This window comes from Ischnura elegans, chromosome 5, assembly GCF_921293095.1.
Source record: "Ischnura elegans chromosome 5, ioIscEleg1.1, whole genome shotgun sequence".
NCBI lineage: Eukaryota > Metazoa > Arthropoda > Insecta > Odonata > Coenagrionidae > Ischnura > Ischnura elegans.
This window is the reverse complement of record NC_060250.1, coordinates 65,244,152-65,270,763: the sequence shown is the minus strand read 5'-3', so window position 1 is coordinate 65,270,763 and position 26,612 is coordinate 65,244,152. Positions and strand designations below refer to the sequence as shown.

The 26,612-nt window shown below is 39.7% G+C and overlaps 1 protein-coding gene across 7 annotated transcripts in view; it reads left to right on the top strand.

Moving 5' to 3' along the window:
• The window catches only part of LOC124158987 (disco-interacting protein 2), a 470,427-nt gene that overhangs the window by 338,792 nt on the left and 105,023 nt on the right, over window positions 1-26,612 (top strand). For all 7 annotated transcript variants that reach the window (XM_046534446.1, XM_046534444.1, XM_046534447.1 and 4 more), the window contains exon 2: window positions 4,516-4,590. In XM_046534446.1, the coding sequence (XP_046390402.1) occupies window positions 4,516-4,590 (75 nt within the window). The remainder of the gene's footprint in view (window positions 1-4,515; window positions 4,591-26,612) is intronic.

Here is a 26,612-nt window from a genome sequence, read left to right as displayed (position 1 = left end):
GAATAAATTCCCGTTGGCAAACATTCACTTATTAATGAGAACTATTACTGCCGATTTTTAAGGCCGCTTGTATTCCGATTCTTTACAATGATTGATTCACGTGGCGAAGTGCACCAAGATATATCGTGAGATCTTGGAAGCATTTTGACGTTTTAATCATTATGTAATATTCACTTTTAATCCATAATTGCAATTTATTGAAGGGTAGATATTGAAATAATAAGTAATTTTCTCTATCATAAAGTTTGATTAGTCGACATGGAATTTCAAATAGACTTCTTGTATCAGTCTTCCTGAAAAACTTTAGAATATTTTTTTTTCGCCTCTAAAGACCAATTTTTGCACCAAAGTTTCTCATTTAATAAAAATTCAGAAAAATATTGAGAAAGGTTTTCACTCGTTTCAAGTCAATCCAAGCAGCTGCAAATGTGTTTTTTAAGTACAATAATTCATTTCTATCCTTATCATTCCGGAGTATTGTTGATGCATTTTAATTGCTTTTTTATTTGACCCATCATAACGTTGAAAATTGTATGGGGAACGATAAAATTTGCTAATGAATTTGTTATTTTAAATATAACGCAAACGCTTGTTATGTTTTTGTCCCTGGATAAGAAGTTATACCGTTTTGAAGAATGATCTACTTTGGTTTAAAATTGCGATTATGCAATTTCTATCGTCCTCGTCGTGAAGTTTTCCAGAGGAGCAACATATGGCGTGGACCTACTGTCTCATTGATCTCCTGCCAACTGTGTGCCATGTTTCGACCGTAAAAACTTACTTTCATTTTTATCGGAGCTTGCACTGAGCTTGCTGCTACTTTACAACTTCCACTCTAGTCTTTATGGATCAATGGCTATTTTTAGTTGGTTTTATGGGTGTGTTCGAGATGCGCTTTTTGGATGCATGATTTCAAATGGCAATTACTTTCTCTTGTCGTGCATATGAAGTGCTGATCTGTTTTGAAAGAAAAAGTCCGCTGCCTTCTCAGCGCATTCGTCCATTATCACTGTAGCTCTGAAAGTAGAGATATGATAGTATTGATGTCTCACCTTTACGTAGGAATCATTTACTTGTCTACATTTGTTCAATCATTGGTATTTTATGTCTTAAAACTCACCATGATGGAAAAATTGTTTTCTTGTTATTTAGGTGCATTGGTCATTGTACATTTCTCAACATTTTCTCCCTTAGTTCTGATATTATTCTTGCTTGTACATTTTTTTATTGTGGTGAAGCTCTGAGGGTATGAAAATAAAGCCTAACTGGAATAATCTTAATCTAATTATATATTGGATAAAATTATTCCGGTCTCGTCGATACTTTAGCTATCTTTAAATGAAAGTCACTTTTCCTGTAATTTATTTCAACTGATTTTGATAATAATGATTTTAAACCCTTGTTATGCGCTGTTGTGTGTTATCCACAATACAATATATTTCTCATGTTACTATGGGAGGTGTGATGAAAAAGACATTTGAAAGTGTTTTAAGCTTAATTAAGTTTACCTGTTTATCCTTATCGACCTTTAGATCTTATTGCGCAAAAATATTGGATTATTATTTTTTTTACTACTGAGTTTAAAATGCTAAATAAATCTCCCTATTATTTCATTAACAGAGATATATAATGAAGCTTGGCTTGGCCCTTCCGTCTCGTTGATCTGGTGCTAAGATAGTGCCATGTTTCAACCGTAAAATTTGACTAACTTTTCAAGAAAAAGTTTTATCGAGACATATTTTTTGCATGATTGATCGCAAAATTGTGATCAGGTCACTAACAGGAGCTGATTCACCACCCTGGTGTTCAGTGACACCCATATTGTAATGTATGATTAATATTTAAGTCCTATTCTTTGATCGTCTTCCGCTGCTGTCGATTGCCTTGCCACCATTTGATGCTAGAATTTACCTTGGAAGAAACGGCGCCAAAGCGTTGTTTACGGCTTTTAAGGTTGCCCAGCTTCTTTGATACAGCGACTGTATGTTCCTTGGCGCACAAAATCTCGTGTCAAGCTCCATACGTCTGCCTTTGGAAGCGGAAATGCTGAAGCTGAATTTCTCCGTCGAGCTAATACGTTGCTTGATACTAGCTTTGCCTTTCGTTTCGCCTTCCCATGTAGTTTCCTCAAAGGTGTGTTTATTACAATCCAAGTCGACCCACTCGTCTAGACTGGAGTTTTATTCTTCTTATTTATTTGGTGGCATAGGCTTGCTTTGCTTTACTTCGGTCCCATCTTGGATTCGAGACTTCAAATCCTTTGAAAACGTGGAGAACTTATCTTGTTCCTTATTTCATTCATAACTTAGTTCCTTATTCCGCTATTCTGCATGTCTTTCAGTTCCCTTCAATGATTCTGAAAACTATGTTGTCTAACGAAGCCTTTCCGTAAATGGAACGGTCATTGGTTCATATGATATCGGATGTTCGACGATCTGTTTCCAATTTTTTTATGGATGACTATATGGCTCTATTTTTATAGATAATTGTATACAAATGCTATTTATCGTTATTTGAAGTTTTTGAATTTTTAAAAATATTTTCATTCCTTTATTCGTTTCGTTTACTAAGTGCACAAATTATATTTAGAGGCTAATACTAAAAAAGCAGTTATTTGTTTCGAATGTTGAATACGATGAAATTGGATTTAAATATCCTGTTTAATTTGCAGTATCCTAGTAAAATCCTTATATTTAAACGACATTAACTCACATCATTTATGCAAAACTATCTCATGATTTCATTTCGCTTCCCCTTTGTCGTTTAATGTTACATTCATTCCACTATCTCGGATAATTACCTATCTTTGCCCTTCATTTTATTTTCATCGTCGCTAATTAATCCTAAATATCATTTCTTCTCTCCAGTCATGGTTTTAAAGACCGTCTTCCCGTGTCGCTTAAATAACAAATTCAGATTATATTAGTAGACGTGTTATATCTCACCGCTGGGCCTAGCACTAATCGATTTTTTTCAGGCACCATAGTGTCAGTCTTTTATACCTAATCTTGGAAAAGCCATTTTCACGATCGCAGGCACCCCTAATTCGTTTTTAATCTTTCTCAGAAGGGTCGGGGCACCTCGGCTCGGGAAGAGATTCCTCTGGTTTCGGCGGATAAGCGATTTTCGGGATTAAGCCGGATTAATTGGTAGTTTCCATTATCGCTGTCGCCATCTGTCGTCGGCGCGTCGCACCATTCGCACATCTGGCGGCAGTGCTCTCCCCTCCATCTCCAGTACTTTCCCCCTCCATCCCCCCTCTTTTCCCCTTCCCTCGCATTGCAGGCGCGCAATCCTTCAAAAGCGACGTCTCTTGAAAAACACAACTTCCTCCCTCCAAGTCTCCTTAACGTATCACGAAAATGGCCGTTAACAAAGCTCGAGTTTTTTTGTCGTCTCCTCCTCTCGTCTGTATCATGAGGATAGGATCTTATAGTCTCGTTACCAAAAACCCTTCCATTTCTTCTGCTGATTTATGCTTCTGCAGCAAGCTCGAATATGGTGGCTAGACTGCGTCATTGTAAATCGGGGGTGTCTTCGTGAAATGCTATTGTCTTATATTTTTTGCGTTTCAACAGTTGATTTTTAAGTATGTAAACTTGGACAGGGATGAATTGTGTGCATTATGCGTCATATTTTCATTATCTTAGGAGTTAACTCAAAGGTTGAATCCAACATTACTAATGGAACTTGAAAACGGTCGAATTAACGTGTAAAATCACTGGCACTAAGCTGACTAAGAATGTATATGAATGATAATAGAATTATTTTGTCTAATGGTCGACGATAATTTTTTTATAAGTGTTCCATAGAATTATTGGAAATCAGTGAATGCGGTCTTTCTTCCATTGCGTTATCTGGTGGGTAAAGAAGTAATTAGAATATTTATCCTCAACTTAGGTTAATAAAATTAATTTGCTCCAACGTCTAGTTTTAATTAATTATGTAGATAAAATAGAAACCTTTTAAAATCAAACCTTTCATTTCCTTTACGAGCTTAGGTCGTCATTTTATCGCACAGACTCATAATGCTTAATGTCGTCGTTACTGATTGTATTCCATGGTGGTTATTTAGCTAAAGGCGTTCTGAGAGAACTAAAATGATTTAACAAATCAGCAAGCCTGTGGATATTGCAAAGTTGACTAAGCTAGTTTCAAGCAACGTATGCCTTGCTATAACTTATTAGATCGGTCTAATTAATTTTTTCTAGCGTATTCAAATATTTATGCTTGGATATAGTATTTAAGGCTGGAACTGCTACCTGGTCGAACGAAACCGTGATGATGATAATAATAATAGGACAAGTTTAGTTACTTCATATTTATTTGTCATGACTGTTAGCGTTAGGCCATCTTCAAGTCTTGATCAGCCGAAACCGGTCGTATCATATAAATCTGTGGTAGTAGCCAAACTGGTACTAAGTACTATTATTATATCTATGTATATCAATTTTATATTATTTGCCTTCTCTGGTCTACATATATTAATGTGCTCTCATTTTCTTTTTTCCCCAGGTGACATCACACAAAAAGGATATGAGAAGAAAAGGTCACGCCTCCTGTCGCCCTATGTGCCAAAGCAGGCGCAAGGTAATGTGATTTTCCATTTGGAAATGACGTAAGAGAGAGAAAATTTTAATACTTCCCCACCACAACCCCTGCACCTTCCATTCCTATAAAATAGTCTTGTTTGTGGATCCTAGTCATCACGTGACGCCACACATACAAAAAAAGAGCAATGACGAAAGGGGATCCGTTCCCTTTCGTTTCACGGTATCCCTGCCTAAAACCCTATTCCCATACCCTCGGCCCGCTCTGCCCAAGGGAGAGCCTCTCGGCTTGGTGTCTGTGTGCTGTAGAGCTTGAATCATCCCCGCCCGCAATAGATAGCCCGCCTCCCGTTGTCTTGGTCCCATCTGCTTTGTCGTTAGTCTCATGCTAGTGTGATAGACGGGGGAAAATTCTCAAAAAGACTATACCACAGTTTTGACGCGCCAACACACGAATCATCAGGCTCGCGCTGTGAGTTACTATCACATTGTTCATTTATTCCTCTACTCTCCTGACCCGAAATCGCTATTTAAAATTATTTTCTGCTAACTTTCCGTTGCGATTTTAAGTTAGCGCATCTAAGTGGAAAGGAAAAGTTACTTAATCTATGGATCGCGAAAGTAAATAATGATTGTTAGTAAATTTTGAATTAGTTTGCTGCGATGAATGCTCCTGTCCATCGGCGTAAGTATTTCACGTAAATGCAAAGTCTGCACGGTAAGAGATTCCGACGGTGAACCATATTATCATTAACCGCACTCCTATTTTGTATCCATCTTGTCTTTTGACAGAATCTCTCCCTACACTTAAAGTGACTCGCCATCGTCCCCAGTGATTTTCGAGTTGAAGTGAATCAGACACCGATCGTTATCGTAGCGATCACCGACAGCGTAGAAATTTCCTTGTGCTACGATTCCCCGCCTGACCGCTACCGTTTTATAATTTCTGGGCGTGAAAAATGAATCAGCAGTCGTTGTGGGAGGTCAGACGATCCGATATGAATAGTGAGGGGATTACTAAGGCGGAATTGGAAAGGTATGCTGGTGTTCAAAGCTGATTTCCGCCTTAGCGAAGAAATAACATGTAGCGATCTCGTTCACTCGCATTATTACTTCTGCGTCTAGTTCTGCCGATCCGAGCAGCATTCAAAGCGAACCTTGGGGCATCGCAGAAAATAACTGTTACCCTGTCATTCGGTGTCTTGAGTGAATTGTCTGTCTAATCAATCTTCATACAATTGTCGATATCGTGAACGCGATGCGTGATCAGGAAACCACTGATGCCATTGGCTGGGTATGCCTCATCGGTAATGCGCATGCCCATTTTGCTGCGCAGAGATAGTTTGCGTGTGCTTACGTTACCATGGGGCGTTCATGTTTTTGATTGCGCAAAATTCCTAAATTCATGTTATTCATTCGACTGTGTTTTTAGATTTTAATATATTGGCTTTGATCATCAACAGCTGACTTAGTTCATTTTTAAGAGTTTACCATGATATATATCTATATGTATATCGAATAATTCTGATTCTGAATTTTTTACATAGTCTTTATCATGTCTTTTCAAAAAATTATTTATTTAGCCTCATTTCTACAGTGTTATATAACAAGTTAGGTGATGTCATTGATAATTTGTTCTCCCATTAGGTGGCTATCAGCTTCGTGGATTTTCAGGTTAAAATTGCTGTATTAATTATTTATAATGAACATCTTCCTCGTAATTTTCTGCAGTCAGATGCATCCGAGAAACCCTTCTTACATATCTGAAGATGCCACAAACCGCTTTGTACTGACCTTATCTAAACTGTGGAAATGAGCAAAGTGAAATTTATGGATATAGGCACTTCCTCGTGGTGATTTTTTTATATATTTTACCGTAGTCGTGGAGAGTTTTGCGAAGTTGCATGTCATTTTAAGCGGTTTATTTACGAAGAATTTACGCTCAAGTGATCGCTCAACATCGTGGCGTTATTTTTCAAGGATAAAAATGCTAGCAATGAATATTTTTCTTCTACCCATAATCTAAGTTCGAGGGAAAATTATACTGCCGACTAAGCAGTAGTTTTTGAAATATTTTTCATCCTGGTGGTGTTATTGTTTGAAATTTCAAAATTTAGGGCATTAAATTATTTTTTATGTCTGTAGTTTGAAGCGGCGTAAATGATTCATGCATTTGGAAAACGTTTTAAAATACCGAAAATAAAGGTATCGCGAATTACTCCAGCATGCGGAAAGGTTAACATTGTTATGAAGTACAGGGTTGCTAAAAATACTTTTTGTCGTGACTAAGTTCAGCAACGTGTAGAAAATTCTTGAAATTCATGACGTAAAACAGTGGAATCTCTGTTCAGCGCTTTTGACTTAAAATGGTATTTAAATCGTGTTGGAATTGGACGACTTATGTAGGTTAAAAAAAATGTTTTCGACCTCTCAGTGCTTAAAGGATTAATTAACATTAGTTAACATCGTAACGTTGCATCTTTTCTGCGACGATGAAATTCCGTCAATGAGATTATTTCCAGTCGTTGCTCGGCCTACTATGTGATTCAGGCCAGGGAGGGGGATACATACTGTTGTATGATATTAGACAGTGCATGTTTTTCTCAATCCTCGAATTCCAACAAGTATTTTAAATTGGAGCTTCCGTACCGGTCCTAAATACACGAGCGATTATCATTTTTGCTGTATTTGTTTTAATTTGCCAAGTTATGGCGGAAATAAATGTTTCTGATGATCTCTTGCTGGTATTTGCATCGAGATAAATAATTTTTTTCGATGATTAATTTTAACTTAAAATTTCGGAATATGCATGAAGTTTTACGTCTACAGGGAACTCTGATTGAATCCTGAATATCTATCGCATTTTGGATTTAATATTCGGGTGAGTGTTCATAAACACTGGAGGTGAATGAAATTTTCCACGTTTCCTTCTTAAATTGCCGAAGTCATTTATTTATTTTCCTATTATCTCAGTACTTCGGAAAAGGGTGAATACCGTTGTATTGGTGTATTTCAGAGATGTTACCAGACCTGTAATGTCATCGCTTTTTAGTACTCGTCAGAAATATACAGGGTGTCCCATTTATCTTGACCACCCGAAATAACTTTTTATCCAGATATATTTTGAAAAATGTCCATTAGCCGTCAGGGGGACATTAATTAGTATTATTTCCTTCCTTGTAGCTTTGTTATTTACAAAGATATGAACAGCGGTATTTCTTTCGTAAATGGCACCATTTATTTTTTATTCGGCAATTCATTTCCTCCATTTAAAAAAGACGTAGCGCTGTTCATATCTTTGTAAATAACAAAGCTACAAGGAAGGAAGTCATTCTGATTAATGTCCCCCTGACGGCTAATGAACATTTGTTTGACACATTTTTGAATTTGCATCTGGACATAAAGTTACTTCGGGTGGTCAAGATAAATGGGACACCGTGTATAGTATCAGCTATATAATATTAGAATATCGGTTATATAATATTAGAATAGCGGTACGTTTTGGCATACTGCCTGTATCAAAACCAGTGGTCCATTCATTTATCCACGTGTTTCAGTTGTCTTTGTCTCCCTTCAAGCCTCCTTCATTCCGTTTTGCACTCAATATTGTGATCCGATCTGCCTATGTTCTCGCGCCCATCGCAGCTACGAGAGATGTAAGTGACAATGCATGGCGGTGACACGGGAAGGGTCCTCATCGCAGCAATCTCGGCGCGCTCTCCTCCGCTAATCCTCAACTCATTCTGAAGCTCTTGTTTCATTCCCTTCCGCTGCAAATCCGATTTGCTTATCGTTCGCCACTGTGCTCCCCTGAGCTCTTTAATCCTGCCGAGCCGCGATTCCCTCTTTTCAGGTGAACTCGCGGGAAAAATAGTGGCAGTCATCCTCTGGGTGGCCTCTCGTCACTTAAGCGCAGCTCATGTCTAGAATCCTAGGAAACCCTCTCTATGCGCCTGCGAGCTGAAACGTTGATACCTCCCGGATGCTGAGGCGGCGTTGATTTTTAGCGGGGTAGAATGGGAAGCAGTGTTTCGTTTAACTTGTTGGTATTCAAGGAATTAATTTTTTATGGAGTTAGTATTTAGGAAAATAGCAATTTAGAATTTAAAATGAGTTTTGAGCTAAATAGGTTATTTCATAATCAACCAACAGTAGTAATAATTGTAAAAAAATCACTGACTTTTGATTTACTTTGTGGTATTCCATTATAAGTTTTCCTGGATATCAGACAATTACTTATACCACTTAGTTTTTATAATTTGCGCCTGATAATAAAATAATAATAATTTGCGCCTGAAGATGATGATAATTCATTGAAACCCGGGTCGCGCTCTGATATCCAGGAAAACTTACAATTAGTAATACTTGTACTTTTAATATTGATTATGAAGGAATTGTTTTCGTCTTTTCCGTTTAGATTTCATTCTTTCATTATTCCATGGGAGTGATAAATAAAATATAGCTTATTCCTTAAAAAAAAAAACATTTAACGCCAGCGTATTGTTTTAATAAAAAACTATCAATTGCTAAACAATTTAAAGAGAATTGTATTCTTATTAATATGCAAGTGTACTCAAATAATAGTATTATTAATACTGGTACTAATGTTTCTGCCGGACATTTTTTGGGTAAATGAGGGCAGAGCTCGCCCAAGAGTAAGCGGAAGGCGCGGGAATTTCACAGAGTCAGGTTCAGGAAGCCTTCATCTGCTATTCTCAAGCCGATTTTGCGGATGCTTTATCTCCAAGAGTTTTCATTCCAAGGATTTTTCTTTAGCTTCATCCGACTTTGAAACGTGGCATCTTTGGAAATATCGCAGTGTTTTAGCCATTAAAACCATCCTGTAGACTTTTTCAACCGTTAAAGAGATGAACTACTATTCTTTGATCTAGTGCGAACTGTTTCTCTAGCTACCCTTACCATGTAACTTGGGGCGAATCAATGATGAGGTAAGATATTTGGGAATAATTTCACTTAGTAATTTTCCGCGGAATAAAAGATACAGTGTCCGGCGTGATACGGTGGAAATCTTTGATATTCAGCTTAGTAAAACCACTTGATAATGGCACGAGTTGCCGAAAACATGGTCGGTTTAAATAAAAGTGTGTGGAAACAGACAAGCGGTTTTACCAAGCTGAATTTCCGCAGAAAGTTATTAATTTATTGAACTCGATTTTAAGTTTTAAGTAGTCATTACCAAGGTCCTTGATATTGGCGGTCACTGATCCCAGTTGTAGCCTTCGGACGCCCCGAACGAAATCAAAGTGCGAGGCGGCCTACTGAAAGAAACTGGCCTCCTTACTCTGAATTTGTGATATTTGTACGCCTGTGGGCAATGCTGGGGTGACCTCTACTCTCACCTATCCAAACCAACCTTCCGGTTGAATCACTGGGCGAGCGAGATGAAGGTCCTAGACAATGACCGGTGAATTTAAAACTTTTTGTGGAATATTACTTTGCGAAATTATTTCATAATGTCGTAATGTGATTCCAATAAAGCGAAGCCTGATAGTGTTTCATGTATCCGTGAATACAAGGGAAGACATAGAAGGAGGCATGAGCCCAGCTAGGAATTACAGCTAGGGGGGTTTTAGACGCAAATAATGTAGGGGAGCCTGGGGGGCAAGTGCGGGGGCCCTCCCCCAGAAATTTTTTAAGTTAAATGGCTCAAAATGGTGAGTTTTACGGCTTTATTAGGGATTTTATTGATACTTACACTATTCTATAAGAATTATTAATCCAATTTGGTAAAATGGATGTACCTTCAAAACATTTCTGAGCTCTGGGGGGGTTTTATCACCTAAAACCCCCCTTCGCTGCGCCACTGGAAGGAGGTGCCCCCATTTCTGGATCTTTCACGGCTTCGTTGCTCGTAAATTGATGGTCTGCATCTGTTCATTCAGTAGCCACGTCACTAGCCTTTGTCGTGCTTCGAGCGATTCAAATCACGGCCGTTAATCCGCCCGAAGGGGTATTCAATTTCACAGTTTATCGCCTCCATCCGTTCTCAAAGCGGACTACTCGCCATAATTTTCGTCCGATGGCGATTTCCTCGGGAGTCGCAGGTGTCAAGTGGACGCGGTGTCGCGCTCGCTCGGATGATGCCTCCCTGCGGTGCCCGGGCGCATCACCCGGGCGTTGAACCACCGGCCGCCGCCCTTCGTGTCGTCCTTCTGGATCTGCGCCGTGTCCTTGCCTCGTGGCCTTAACCCCTTCTTCGGCCGCCGTCTCCATGCCGGCGGCGGTAGGGACCCGGCGGAGTGGGAGGACTTGCCCGGTTGAAAAGGAGTCGGCGATCGTGTAGGTTTTAGCCCTTGCTCGAAACCACTTACGGGGTACTACCCAGGTGGAAAGTGGGACTCCCGAAAAGTAATACCAACGTTTGGTCCACCTTTTTTGTATGAAAAATATGTTTGACACTTGATTTTTAGCTTTGCATACGATGCAGGAATATCATCTCATACTTACAGTTTTTTCGATAGTGCCATGCAAAAATTAGTAAAAATCTCGATATATCCTCATGTAAATGGATCATTTTGTGGAGCATTTTAGTCTTAACTGTAGTTTTCTATTTACTTTCGGCAATATAAGACCAATGTTTGCATCTATTACGTGATATCTTGGCTTTGGTAGTCGAAACTACCTTAGTTTAGGTTGGATGAAAATTTGGAAAAAAATGATAGATTCAAGCGTATTTTTCCTAGTTGTCAACGCTAAAATGAACGATTTCTCGTAAGGACTGCCCAAAATCACCCTCTCCTTGGAGTGTACTGAAAAATGTAAATGCAATTTTTCATGTTCGATAATTATAAAAAACTTTCTCTCCATGTAATATTTGTCGTATCCCGTCATCCGATTCGAGAAAACGGTGGGGTGTGGGTGTACCCTCTCCACCAATCCTGGCGTCTGGATTTGCGCCTCGTCCGCACCATCCTTAGTTCCCTCCCGCTCCCGGGGTGCCGTCCACATTCTCCTTTTTATCCGCAGCCCACGTCGTCTCTCTCACCTTTCACTTTCCGACCAGACCATCATTTCTCCCCGCTCCCACTCTCCCGACACGGAGGAGAGAAGTTGTGGTCGTTCACTTTCATTTCGCGCCGGAGTTATTTATATAATTCGACGGGCGTAATTTGGGGCGAGAAAAATGCGGAGGGAAAAATATGTGAAGGTTGTTACATATGTGAGGTCGCCTCGAATATTTCGTGCTTAACTTTTCTCTCCTTTCTTAGATAGAGGGGCTTTAATTGTATCGGTGTTGGTGCTGATAAAAAGGTGATAGGTGTGGGCGAAAAAGTTGGAGCAGAGTTAATGGAGTTGGTCAGATTTAGGAGACCCGAATATGGTGAAGATGAGATATTGCGGGCGCCGTTACATCCTTTACATAAATAGTATTGTACTTTGAGTTAAAAAAATTACTGCAGGTGTTGTAACTTCATTTTCTATGGCGTTGTGACGTAGAAATATTTTGAAAGGGGAACATTGTCTAATAAAATCGATGAAAAACGTATATTTTTAATGTGATTTGAAGTGGGTGATGTAATCCTTTGGCTCAGAGGGTCCTTTCAGGGACAAAGACTCACGCTGGCGGTAGTTAGATGTATGACGTCCACGACCCGCAGATATACTATTTGTGGTGGTGTTTTGTGTATAAATTGATAACTACACTTTCCTCTTCACTCGCTACTTATCAGTTGCAATGTGAAGGAAGACGGCTATCTTAAGAGAAATGTTTTATCTGAGGAGTGGAAGCGTTGAGGTGAATGCTTCAAAGAAAGCCGTGGTCGATTTTTAAGTGCTAGATAGCATTTCAAAATGGATAATAATATATTTAAAATCTGAAATCCTCTAGGAAATAGATGTTAATACCAAGAAAATGTTAACATTGCGGAAGAGATCATTTATCAGTAGAGAGGTTTTAGGCGAGGAAACTGCTGTAACTATCTCGGAATGTATTTTATTGGTGGGCGTTATTACAATGATGAAAATGGGAAAATGTGAACGCCGTTTCGATATTCTCTCCAGATTTTAGCCTTTAAATGTTTTCCATATGCCAAGCATTTTCTTCGGAATGCCTTTTACATCCATATTTCTCCTACACAAGTGGGTATTTTTAGGTGGGAACCGGTTTATAATCTCAGTTTTGGACGTTTCCGAGTCGTGATTCCGTTTAGCGTTCCTCATGGCTGAAGCGTCTTCGAGAGTTGCAATGACGCAATCCTCCTGGCCGTGACAATCCTCGAATTTTCTCTGCGGTGACATTGAGATTTAAAGGTCGAAGATAGTTGGGCCGAGTTATTTTCATTTTTATGCCACTTTAACGGATGCTGTTTCGTTGCTTTCGTCCCAAACCTCCATTTTATAGTCCTAGTTCACAAAAAATTTATTGTGTCCATTTAGGTCTTCTTACTCTCGATATTTTATGTACCAAAATAATATTTAATTTATAACGAACGATGGAATTCTTTACAATTTACGTAGATTTTGGAATACGTGTAAAAAACTTTATTTATTTTATTTTAGTGGAGATCCAAATCCTCGAAAGTTTAGGGCATGTTTGTTCGTGAACCTGATCGGCACAGCAAATGCAATTAATCATTCCACTCTTAGCGATACCTTTTATTTCTTCATGTGATTTAAAACTATATTATACTTTTCGAGCTCTTAAAAAAATGGACGAAATTTACTTCCAATTTCGGTTTTCTGTAAAAATGAGTTTTAACGATGAAATGTAGTCTTGAACTTCAAAATTGGGAAAATAACTGGAAGGCAGGGAAGATTATCGCTTGTGTAGAACGGATTTTCCTGTAGAATCCTTGAGGATGCGTACTGTGTCTGAGACTGAGGTTCTGATTGGTTAGGGAGAGTGGATATTTTTTAGTAGCTGATAGGAAACTAGGACTTTCGACAGTGAAATATGCCATTTTTTAAATCTATTTCCCTAATAGCAGGGAAATTAGACTCAGTTTTTTTTATTCCGCCTGTGCATGGTAAGGAAATCATCCAGAGTTTTACAAGGATAATGACTATTGTGGCACAAATGCAAATCTTGAGAAAATTCATCCATCCATCATGAGTTATCGGTTTTTTAGACGCATCCTAGTGATATGAATTGGATTTAGTTCTACGAGGTGCCATGCATTGGTGAGTTTTAATCATCTGAAATCGTTAAATGGTTTAAGTAGGTTTATTTTTATTCTTAGAGCGTTTTCCTCTTCCCGCCAAACCTCAAGATGCTGTTCTACCTTTCCTCTCACAAAATACTAGTGTTGGCTTAAATAGCTTTTTAATGTTAATATGGCTTGTAAAGGTGCATGATGAAAGGTTTCTACTGTGTAACTTCACCTTAGTCCTAGGAAATAGAATGGTAATAGCACTCTAATTGTAACTACACCACCAGAGTGCCTCGGTTTTCACTAGTGTCACTAGTCATCATCATTGTCATGCATTTAAAAAGAAGAATAAAAGGTCCTCGAAGACACACTGCGTCACAGTGAGGGTAAATTTTTCCTTCAATTGTTTTATTATGCTCTGGATAATGGAAAAATAAATTATCTTTCTAACGAAAGGCAAATTTTTGCGTCTAAAATTGATTATAAAAAAACCATAATATTGGACATATATTTCTCCACATCTTAAAGGAGATCGAAATTGAGATCTCAAGCAATGAATTTACTTTTGAATGGCCCGTATTGTGATTTTTTTAAGGTTAGTTGAGTCATTTTTTTCTTTAATATATTTTCTTTGATGCCATTCCTGTATGATCGTAGTCTTGCTTTTCGTATATTTTTTGCCACAGTTAGTTCATTACCGGTGCCTTTTCCTGCAAGGACCTATAGCTCACTAAATGGAGGCCCATTGTTGAAGGGTGAAGGAAATGTCATTCTTTTCATTCGATATCGTGGGTTGTGCGGCTGATCCAGGTGATGGCGACTGCTCGTGTACATTCGTCATCCACCCCGCAGGCCGCTCCATGCTACCCCGCAAGCCGTCGAAAAGGCGTGTAGCGTGGGGTGTCAGGACACCAGCCGTTTACATTTGGCGCATAGCTCTGCCGGTGCGCCACTTTCTTTATTATATTCCTGGCCCACTTGTTCAAACCCCTCACTGGCATCCTACGCCGCACTTTGCTCTACCTTTCCACCCACTTGGTCCTCTTTAAAACTCTCTCCGCGCCAAGGTCCAAGTGAACCCACGTTTGCCCTTGCTCCGGAATTTATCGGCTGCCATCTTTCGAACCCTGTTTCGGTACCGGCATCCCTCATCTTCACGCACAAAGGAGGTTGAAATGAATATGAGGCTAGATAGAGAAGTATCTTGCAAAGTTAGATCTCTTGGTTTGACAATTTCTATCCTAGGCCCTATACTGATAATCTACCTTGCAGCCACTTCTTATCTCATAGCTCGCCGTAAAGTGTGCTCAGGCCCTAAGTTTAGATACAGGCGGACCAAGAATGTTAAAATAAACAGGAAGATAAAATAGAGAAAAAAGTCTTGCTAGATCAGAAGTCTGCTGCCTTCGTTTGACAATTTATATCCTCATCTGATAACCTACCTAGCTACTTAGCTCAAAGATCGCCGTCAAGTGTACTCAGGCCCTAAGTTTAGATATAGGGTGACCAAGAATGTTAAAATTAACAGGAGGCGCTATAGAGAAGTTTCCTGCAAGGTCATAAGTATGCTTTCTTGGTTCGACAATTTCTATCCTCAGCCCTGTGCTGATAACCTACCGTGCTACTGCTGCTTATCTCACAGCTCGCTGTCATGTTCGCTTAGGCTCTAAGTTGAGTTGTAGAGGGACCAAGATTAACAAAATAAACAAGAGGTACAATAGAGAAGTATCTTGCGAGAGCAGAAGTCTGCTGCCTCGGTTTGATAATTTCTATCCTCAGCCTTGCACTGATAACCTACCTTGCAGCTACTTCTTATCTCATAGTTCGCCGTCAAGTATGCTTAGGTTCTGTGTAAGTTGAGATATAGGCGGTTACATTTTTTATAAGGGCCCTTCACTCCCGTTTAACAGGGAGTTTTTTTCTTCATTAGCAACGCATGAATTATTCAAAACTATGGCTTGTATCGTGAAATTTTCAGTATAAACAGTGAAAACCCATGCCAACATCAACCTGTGTATCAAAAATAGACTCATGCATTTGAGAAGTAAATGAGGTAAAATTTAAAAGAGGCAATTTTTTTAGACAATGGAAAATGATGAAAAGGGTCTATTCATAATATCCTGAAAATATCTACATAAAGATTAAGTTTTCAAAATATTAATACGTCAAGAAACATGACCTGCCGAGGGTCAGTGATGCGTTCTCTTGCCCAGTAATTATCGATAACGGCGTCCCTTGGCAATTTTCATGAAGTCATAAAAATTCTCTCAATAAAAGCCATCCGGCTGATATATTACTGAACTGTTATTTTTCTCCCCTGTAGTGAATATAAGGGTTAATTCCTGCACTAATATTTTATCCTTGGTTTATTAGATAATAAATTTTTTCCCTCTTATCGTGACCTCGTTTAATTCATGGTAAAATAGTTCTCGGAGTATAGGTAAAAACTATATAGCTTTTGACCTATACTCCGAGAACTATTTTACCATGATATTTTATCCTAATTTCATTTGGTTGGTGGATTTTTCGGTGCATTGAACGACTTGATCGAGTCGAATATTGGGATTTACAATAGTTTAAAAAGGTGCTCGGTGGAAATTTATGCTCTGATCAAAACGAGCAAGAATCTCTCGCTCTACAATCTTGAATCGCGTCCTCCAGACGTCTCGCCTCGAGTGCTCCTCTGATCCTTTGCCTCGCTTCTGTCGGAGCTCCACCCACGGCTGTGGATTTTACTCGGGACGAGAGCTTTTGCCTTTCCCTCATTATGTGCGCGGCTCCTTATTCTTTTTTTTCTCCCTCTTTTTTCATCCCACCCTCTCTCGAGTTTCTTGGCACCGTCTTCCTATTCCATCTGGAATCTAGGGCGTTGGTCGTATCGAATCGTCCCACCAGTTGGCGCCGCCATCTGCGATTCTGAGTCGCCCTCAGGTCTCACTTGACCGTCGACCCTACATGTTAGCGCGGTCGCTCGGTCGTTTCGCCGGGTTGGAAGGTCTTTGAAGTCACTCATATGAGAGGAATATAAATTAAGGCGTGAGAAATTCCTGCAATGTCTTTTTGAGTTCTTGCTTTTGGAGCACTCATCACTCCCGCTCGAGAAGTCTTGGTGGGGGACTGCGAATGTAGGAAGTAATGGTTGTAGTGGCTCAATCCTGATGTACGTAACCAAGGCAGTAGACTTCCTCCTCACTTTCATTCGAGAATGTTTATCTTCTCTGCGTTTAACTCCATTATAGGGTAGAATGTTCTGTAAACCAGGTAGAGTAAGAAAGATAATAGGATTTTTAGATAAAATGAAAGGGAGTAGGTAGGCCTTTCGGTGAATTGAAGAGGGAAGTGCTTGAAGGAAGGAGAGGCTCCCAGAATGCTTCTTAAGTACTCCATAGAAACCTACCTTAATAGGTAGAATACTTTAATAATAATATTTTAACTCTGCGCTTTCACTCGGCGAAGCGTCCATATTTTGTGATGTCCTGAATGTGTAGCGAAAGGAGATAATTCCAGTATTTTATTTGTTTTTAAATTTCACTGAATTCATTTTTATTCGATTTTAAAGTTTGGCCATGAAATTCAATTTGGTTTCAAATCTCTATTTCGCGCAGTAATGTATATCTGTTAACTAAATTACTTCTATAGGGAATGTTTACGTCCAATCCACTGTTCTACATAGAATACCATCGATGGATACTCCCAGGATGCATGTATCCCGCGTGTCAATCAGCAAAACCACCCGTTGCCCTTAAAGCCAGCATATCTTCTTCATACTGTGCCATTGTGATCCCGTCTTTTAGCGGTCATTTTTTTCTCCATGGTCGTCCCAAGCCTTTCTGTATAGCCCTTCCATTCATCAGCGTCCCTCCAATCTCTCAATCACTTCCGCTTTGGGAAAAAATTCTCATGTTACCGCTCCCATAGTGAATCCGAGATAGGTACCTTTAAGATTTTCCTTCCCTCTCTGCAGAAGCCATTGAAAAGATTTCTAGGACCCTTCTCCACCTATCCGTGATGGAGCTCGCGTGATTTCCTTGTCGTGGATCTAAAACTCCAGTACCGTCCTGTAACAATTTTGCCGACAATTTTGTACTTTTTTAATTCAGGCGATCCTTGTTTTTCCATGGGGGAAAGTTGAATTGGACAAAAAATTCAACCTTAGCATAATTTCTTACTAGTAACTGTAGCGACGAAATGTCAATCACACCAAATAGCAACTTTTCCTCCAAATTTTACTTGCGCGCGGCGCGTTTTGACTGTTTAGTCATTTTCAGGTATATTAACTTAACAGGCGAAATGTGTGGTAGGCAGTTTAAACTGTGGAACTGTGCCATCTTTTTTGATATGATGTATTTCCACTGTATCTCACCTACTTTAATTACTTAAAAGCGTGGATAGGTCTCGTTTTTATTTATTTTATTTGTAATTTATTTGTGGAGACGGACTGGACTTTAAAAAATGCTCGACGCAGTATACACGACGTGCTGCTGGCATATGAATGGAATAAATGTATGTGGTTGGTATCTGTTGCATATTTCAAACGACTCCAAGTCCACCTACTCGGATGGCAGAATGCAAGTTGGAGCGCAGTCATATCTTGAAAGTTATTCCGTGAAGCCGTCTTATGGTTTCTCCTCATATTTTCGCGAAGGAGAAATAGTTGATTGCACTTTTCCTTGCCATTCGAAGCACATTTCTCCTCTGCACGTCCATGAATAATTCAGATGTACTCCTCGTTTTTCCCGTGAATCCGGTAACCAATTCAAGTTTGAGTGTGGAATCTCTCTGCCTCGTTTTGCTGACCTCCATGCGCGTCGGGATTCCGATCGCTTTAAACGCTGGAATAGAGAATGTGATTCGCTCATAATGATGTGTGATTGGTCCATAGTTGTCCCTGGTTTCCTCGGTAAGGGCTCGTAAACGATCTTCCAAAGATTCCAAACGGGGTAAGGACGATTGAAATCACCCTTTCTCCTTCTCTCTCTGGGTCCCCTGATGCCTCTAAATGGTACCATTTTTACGTTCAATTACCCTCGGTAGCCTCGCTTTGTCCATAAAAAAAGAGCATCTCCTTTCCCTGCGGGGAAGTAAAAAAGTGAAATGGCCCCTTTTTTTCGCTATCGTTTCGACTAATTCAGTCGTTGAGGACTGGAGGGGACCCTTTCGCTGCATCTCTGTGTTCGTTTTTGTTAGGTAAACTTAGGGTTGGATAGAATCATCACCAGTGCTAAGTTACCTCTATCTCTTCGCGAAACTGCAGACCTTTCGTTTGCTGTTTTCGATTATCGTCCCCAAATTCCGTCCTTTTGAAGTCCTACTTCTATATTGAGTGACGAATGAATACGCAGTTTTGTGTTGTCTTGGTAAATAGAATGTAATAATTATATTTGGGGAAATAGCCGGGTGAGAATTATTCATTCCCGCAATTTCATGGCTTGCTCTGTCATGGTTACCAATGAAATTTATCGTGAATCTTTATTTTGAAGGCGATGGTGGTAGAAGCCATCAAAATTTCGGAATTCCAAATCCTCATTATGATGTCTTCCGAGTATAAGCCGTACGTGCATGTGTGGTAATATTATTCGTACCTACCAAAGGTACGTGTTATTACAGTGGGGAATGAAATACTTAGTCATCACTTATATTTCGTATTATCTCAGGAATATAAATATCTGCAGTCAAATAGCGGTTCCTGTGGGTTTTTTTCTCTTGTGAGAATTTTCCATTTCATTGGTCTTTTTTTGCTTTCAATTTATACTGGAGACTCGTCATTTTATCGCCTGTTGTTGGGTTTTTGGCGGTGATAATCATAGAGGGGGAATAGGTTTTGTGTAATTATCTATGTATCTTGCACTCAAGAATTTAGGGGAACATCTACCTTTAGGATCGATGCAATAGGGCTTAATGAATGTACTGTTTTATGGTTGCGTTATATTTTTTTCGTGACTTTGCTCTTCATTTCTCTTTTTCGGTTGTGGATGTGGAAAAAATTAATTCAGGCCGGAGCTTCACTAATGATGCCTTCATTATCCACCGCATTAACTTTTTCAATGCTCTCCACCAGTAGGGGTCTAATCTCCCAAATGACGCCATAATACCCTTGAACGTTATTTCCTCCGCACTGGTTTCAGTGAGATGAGATTTTTTCCTGTTTCATGGCCAAATCCCCTATCTCACTGGGATAAATTGCGTTAACTTATTTTAATTCAGTGGTGGTGAAGTTATCTTGAAAATATTTGCCTTAATTTTTTTTATAATTCACGTGGTAGTATTTTAGAAATGTAGGAGGTTTTTTGCTCGTCATGCAATGGGAGTGCCAGCAGTGAATTAGGTATTGTGCTTGATTTTCTGAAAGGTTTATTTTTTATCGCAAAGCTTTTCCACATTGGCATCATCACGAATATAGATTTGGAAATAGTTTTTTCCATTCTTGTGAATCGTATAAGTTGTGATGTAATTACTCTCGACCATAGATAGCACTTCAGATTAGTTTTTTAGCTGTGTCGGCCGCTATTTATCCATTAGAATAATAGGAGTATTGATAGCTCGTATTTTAGTAACTTTGATTATTTTTTGCCTTCAGAAACTAAAAGCCGGCGTCGAGAAAATATCGTGGGTTTATTGTTGTCAATTACTAATGTTATTTAATGCTTTAGTGGTGCCTACTTCATTCATGTTATGCATATTTTGTTTTATAGCTATGAGGCTGGATTATGTTTTGACAAGTTGTTTTCACTTTAAAAAAATTCCAAATATATTGGTTTCTATTACGGATTTGAGTTGAGGTGTTTTGAAAATGTTATGTTTTTCATTTTTCTGCTTTTGTTTTTTGCACCGGTTTTAATGGTCACGACTGAGTAATCAGCGGGTAGCGTAGATCTTCCCATTTGACAGTCGTTAAACTGAAACGTGTGCTAGTCTGTCCTTATTATGGTATTTATATATTTGTTACGCACGAAAATTTATACGACCGTGTTTAAGAATTTTTAATTATGATCCCAAAGAACTGACGACAATGGATAATTAGTTATTATTAGTTGTCCAAAAATGGCACATTTTGGAAATTTATTTCAAAACATATCATCAGCGGGAATGTTTTAATCAAGGCACATTTAGTGCCTTGCAAATGCGTATGTCATGGAGAATCTGCTGTCTGTAGTAGTCACTGAAAGAAAGTTTGAGTTGCGGTGTCGGCTTTCTGAGCATTATGTATGTGGTTGGGGGGTCAGCTGCTCTTCCAGGTCGCTCGTGTGACAACGTCCCCCACGCAGCTTTGTTCTCCTGCGCCTGTCTGCTGTATGTATTTTTGTCGAGACTCACATGTCCCTTGACCTCTCGTCGAATCGGAGGCGAAGGAATGCTTCTTCCCAGCGCTTACGAGGATGTCGCCTCAATGCTGTAGTAGACCAAATAATGCATTCCATCGGTTCATCGGATGCTAAATGCATTCTCTTGACTCTTCGCTCAATATGCCAGAGCGTGTAAGTTATTTTTATTGAAGATCGAGGGTATATAGTTACTTGCAAGTGACGAAAATGTGTGTTGAGAATTTGATATTTTGTGAAAAATTTCACTTTCTTCAATGGAGATATGAGTACATATTAATTCCCCATTGCGCTTGAAAAAAAATGCTTTCGATTTGAAATAATATTTTCTCCGCCGCTCGCTTGGCAGATTTCAGATAAACCTAATTTAATGCCTCCTGTATTACTTTTTCTCCGTATTTTTTATCAAGTTGCACCGCTTGGCAACCTCGTTTGCCCGTATGAAAATATTTCAATAATTTAATTTGAGGTTAATGAAAATTCAGTGTTTTCTTAGACGCGGTTATACATCCCATATTTACGGTAGAGGTTTCTTTTTCGTGTAAAGTTGAGTGGTGTTAAAAGGTGTTTAGCCGATTAGCACCCTTTTATGGAAACGCTTGACGACGAGGAGTTCGATCATCGGAATTTCAAGGGTTTCCCCAGGCAAGTTTTCTTTTTTTCGTCCCATTTTTAGAGTGCCGTGTCGAGCAAGAGTTATCTATCTCGGTTACTAGTATGTTTAATCCCAACTGCCACATTCTTGTAGATTGGACTGTTTTCATATTATAGTTTATGGATGGGCTTTGGTTATAAGCTAGGGAAATTGGATATGTAACTAAAACCTTGTTTTGCGATCCTTCATTGGAGTTGTAGGTTTAAAATCAAGGTTTTTTAGGTGTAAAGAAAGACATAGTAAGAGGAGACCTTGTTCAGTTTTAAAATGTTAGCTCAGGGAACTTTATTGTGTTTTCAACTAAATTTGAATTGTGTGCATTGGATATCTATGGATGCTCGTTTAGGGTCTTCCTTCGGTGTTTTTTTAACTGCTAGGGCCTGTGGTGAAATAAATTTGCATGATTGAAACAGGGAAGATTGGTGTAATTAAATAGTTGATCCAATGCTAATAATAATAATAATTGATTTTTTCACATTTATGAAAGTATGCCTCATAATAAATTAAAGTCATTTTATTTCAGCCTATTAAAGAGAGTGTAAACTGGACAAGGATAAAAGGGCTCTTGATTCTTGATCCTTTTTAGGAAAAAAATCGCGGTCAGGGACGTACCTTTTCGCAATCACCCACATGTACTCGTAAAGTACGTTAATTCTACGCAGGAAAAATCGTTTGCCTAGACCGAGATTCGAATCCCCTCACCACTACGTAATACACCACGCCTAATCGTCAATCCGCTTCTCATCTCTCTAAACTCACGTAAATAATAGACTCCTTTTCGTAGAACTCGACGTCAGTTCCGAATAGGCCCAAATTCTCTCGCCCGTCACTCAAACCTTCAACGGGAACCTAGGATCACCATTCATAGAGCGATCGAAAAAGGGAGGGTTCAGGGCCAGCCGCCCACCCGGGTTAAGGGCAGGTATTCGGCCCCGTAGTCCTCGTAGGCTTCGTAGGCATCGTGTCATTAACGCTCGCGGGCAGAGTCAGATTTCACTCTGGGAAGCCGGCGAAGTGAAGGTTGGGTGGAGGGGTCTTGAAAGGTTTTTTAGTCGTGGCCCCGGGCTATCGATGATCCCATTACAAGTCCCTCCATTTGGGGAGAGTGGGAGTTGATTGCATCTGTGAAATTTGAGGATCCTCCGACCGCTCCTCTGGGACGGCCTTGGGAAATCTCCTCCGGGGGACGAACCAATGGTTCGGATTGTTCTCTTGATTCTCGAAGATCCTCTCTTAGTTTTCGCCGATTCCACTCGTCTTCCCAGTGAGCGAAAGCTGTGTGAGCGCTGCGAAATATTTTCCTTGAATTTGCTGTAAACCTGGCATTTGGTTTTGCGAGTAACATTTTATGTTTTGTTTCAGTTACGCCGTACTGTTTTACTGCCCTTGCTGGAAAGCAGTGCCATTAAGTTAACGATCCTTAGTGTTGATTTTCTTGAGAATTGGTGGGAAACAATTACAAAGAAAAGTTGTTAACATCTGAAAGAGATGTTTGTTCGGTCTATCCTCTAACTGTAATTAAAATAAGGTAACGGTCCATACTATTCTCTCGTAGCCAAAGCCTGAATAACGATAAATATAATGAGGCTCGAAAATATACGCTCTAATTAAGATAAGTATCAGTTCATATCCCCTGAAGAAAAGTAGGTGAAATTCAGGGTATTATCCGGAAAATTATAAAACTGGATACATAAACGCACATTTTTATATTAACAATTGAATATATGGAATTAAAAGACTCCGGCGTAATATCCTTATTCCCCTGCGTGCCTGCCGCTTGCATGCTTTGGTAACTTCATATATCGCTGTCGACTTACGTCCAGTTTCGTGGTTTTAGGACATAGTTCAAGGGCAACATAAAAATTTGATGGGTACTCATTAACTCTGTTATTAGTTATTGTTAATATGAAAGTCCGTTGCTTTGTTTTTGGAGCTTCGACCATGAGAGTACGGAGTTCGAATCCCAGTCCATACCATTGAGTTCATGTCGAGTCTACCATATTTGTGTCTACAGGAACGGGTTGCGACACTGCAACGCGGCTTGTTTTATGCTTAGTCGATTGCGTTAAACATGGTTTTTGTGCTGTTAATTTGGGTAATTGGTGATATCTTCCTACGTATCTGTATACGAGAATATCAGAAAACTAGTTAAGAATGCTCGTTTTCTCATAGCCTCGATGAATCGCTCCATTGACGCGGTGTGATGAGAGCAGATGGGAAATTTTTGAGGTTTTTGGCGAAACTAGCCGATAATGTCCTCTTCACTGAGGCATCGTCGTTTTGTGGTCTTTTCCAAGAAGCGAATTTTTTAAACGCTGCGGTCGGATTTCCGGAAAAAATGATGCAACTGGTGCCGAAACGCCCTTGTGCGGAAGGATGTCACCCAGTGATTGCGTACGCGGAATTTAAAAATCATCGAGCACATTTAGCAAGCGGAGGCATTGAGACATCAGAATTCATGTTCAGTATTTATCTTCTAGCAAAACTCCTTTAGTTTTGAAGCAACACCGTCAACGTCTCTCTGTGGAAATGCTATATTTTTAGTGGAATGTAAACAGAGCATAGCATTGTTTTTATTGCGGAACAACGCGAAGTTTTGTTTCCATTTGGCTTATAATTACGCCTGTGTTTATAACTGCCAGCGAGGTTAACCAGTAGGAAAATAACTTGCCTTAATTTCTGCTACGTGGAAGTCATAACCTTTTGGAGAACGTCTTAAAGCATTCATTCAAGAGAATACCATAAACGTGTAGTTTCTTTGCTATAAACATTTTGTGTGAAATTTTTCAATTCCGTTTCGAATATCAGTATTAAAGATCTGGTAGAATCCTTCTGGAAAGCATCCTTCTTAAACAACACTCAATATATCACCGTGAAATATGGCTAAAATGTCACTTTCATAGAATAAAAAATTCTAAAACATTACTTATCGTCCAAAAATGTCCTTCCTTGCTGTTTTCGTAATTCAATAGAACTTTCAAAGTTTTCATAGTCTCTTATGGCGATGCTTGAATATGTCAAAAATATTAATGCAATACGAATATTGATACGGTTTTTGCAAAACTTGAAGGTGCATGGCAACTTAAGAAACACGTTGAAATTACACTTAGCACCTATTGGGTTGACCGTCAGACTATACACGCTGGACACATGAGGTTTACAATATATACCCTGGCAATTTCAAAGTGATAGTGTAAGTTTACATCTACATTAGACTCTGCGAGCCACCTCTACAGTGTTTGGCAGGGGTTTAGTACGTGAGGAAAACAAGACAAAATACGAGCGGAAGTGATGCGTACTCTTACAATGGTGTTTTTGGGCCCTATTTACTCGAAAGTCACCTCATCAGCGTAATATGGGATGCGATATCGAGGCCGACGTGTACGCTTGACAGTATACAGTGCGATAATTACGCTGATTACTTGAATGTACACAAGGAACGAGATTCGTAGGTGGGGGTCGAGGAGGTGGCGGCGTGGGAAAAAGGGGGGGTGAGGTTTTTTGGGGGGGAGAGTCGTGAAGTTCCGTGGGGGGTAACTTCACGGCCTTCCCTCACTCCGCTCATGCTTCCCTTGTGGCCCTGCTCTGCTTCGGTTCCCTCGAATGGACCGAGAATGCGAGGGAGCGGAGTAAGACCAAAGTCCGACGTTCATCTGTCAGTCTTTTGTCCCTTTCGGCCGCTAACCCTTCACTCCTCCTCCGTGAGTAAACTCGGGGAAGCGTGTGAATTCGGCGGTGGCCGGGTAGAAGTCGTTTTCCACGTGAAAGGTTTTTGCGCCGTTCTTTTTATTTTTATGCATTTTTTTTCCTCGAAAGAAAACGTATTCTCTCTCAAATAACCTCCCCCTCGATGTGTAAGCGTTCAGTCATCCAGGTAGTGTAACATCCTGGCGGCGAAAATAGCTCGAAAAGTGCGTGTTCTTCGTTTTATTTTTAATGCTCACCTTCGCCTGGATTCCAGTATTCTCTCGCATAATTTTTTTGCTTTTTTTTTAGGCCTTGAGTGTAGTAAGGGATGCCCGAAGTGGGGCGTTGGTTCTATTTTATTCATCGGCTCAAGCGAAAACAGCTGAGGGTGTTTTTTTTTTGCATTTTGTCGCTTCAGAATGCATTAGTAAGCGTATTAATGATTTGTGCAATTCATGAAGTGTTTCTGAGAATGAGGTGATGTGTGAGTTGATTGGTCTTGTCTGGAATTATCGGCGTTGTTAACATGTTTTCTCCTAGGGGAAGGCTGTTCGGGTTTTTCACGTAGTCAGTGATGACATCACTGCCAACATTTCGAAAACTCAGTCATTTTCCATCCTCAGGGTTGATGGAAATCGACATCGGCTGCCAAGTCGATATTGATGCGGTCCAAAACCCGAAAAGCTTTCCACGACGCTTACGGTACGCGAGGAGAGTACCAGAAAATACTTTTTGTGACCTATTTTTAACCTATTAATTTAGTTCTTGATCGACTGCTGTTTGGTTGCTCAGTCATTACCCTCAAAGATTCTATTAGCTATTCTGAACTTGAAAATAGAATTCGCTCTGGTTGAAAGTTCCGTAATTTTCCTATTTAGACAAGGGGGTGTTGGAGGCACTCTTGGAGGGTAGAATGTTGGGTAAACGAGGGGGGGAGGGAGGAAGAGAATAGGATTGTTAGATAGTATGAAAGGAAGTATACCTTATTGCGAATTGAAGAGGGAAACACGTCCATGAAGGAAGGATAGGCTACTCCGTGGAAATCTACCTTAATCGATAGAATTCTTTAATACTAATAATAATATAGAGAACATGATTCTAGGTCCTTCTAAGCGTGGCGCACCCAGCTTTAGCTTGTCCCGAATACGGTGTACGGCGATCACCATTCCGTTGCATGGAGTTTAGGGATTACATCGTTGCTGCCTTTTTGCCAATCTTCTGCTGTAGTAGTGCTGTAGTTTTTTTTCACCTTCCGGCGTGGTTAAACTGGCATTTCCTCCGCTGAAAAAAA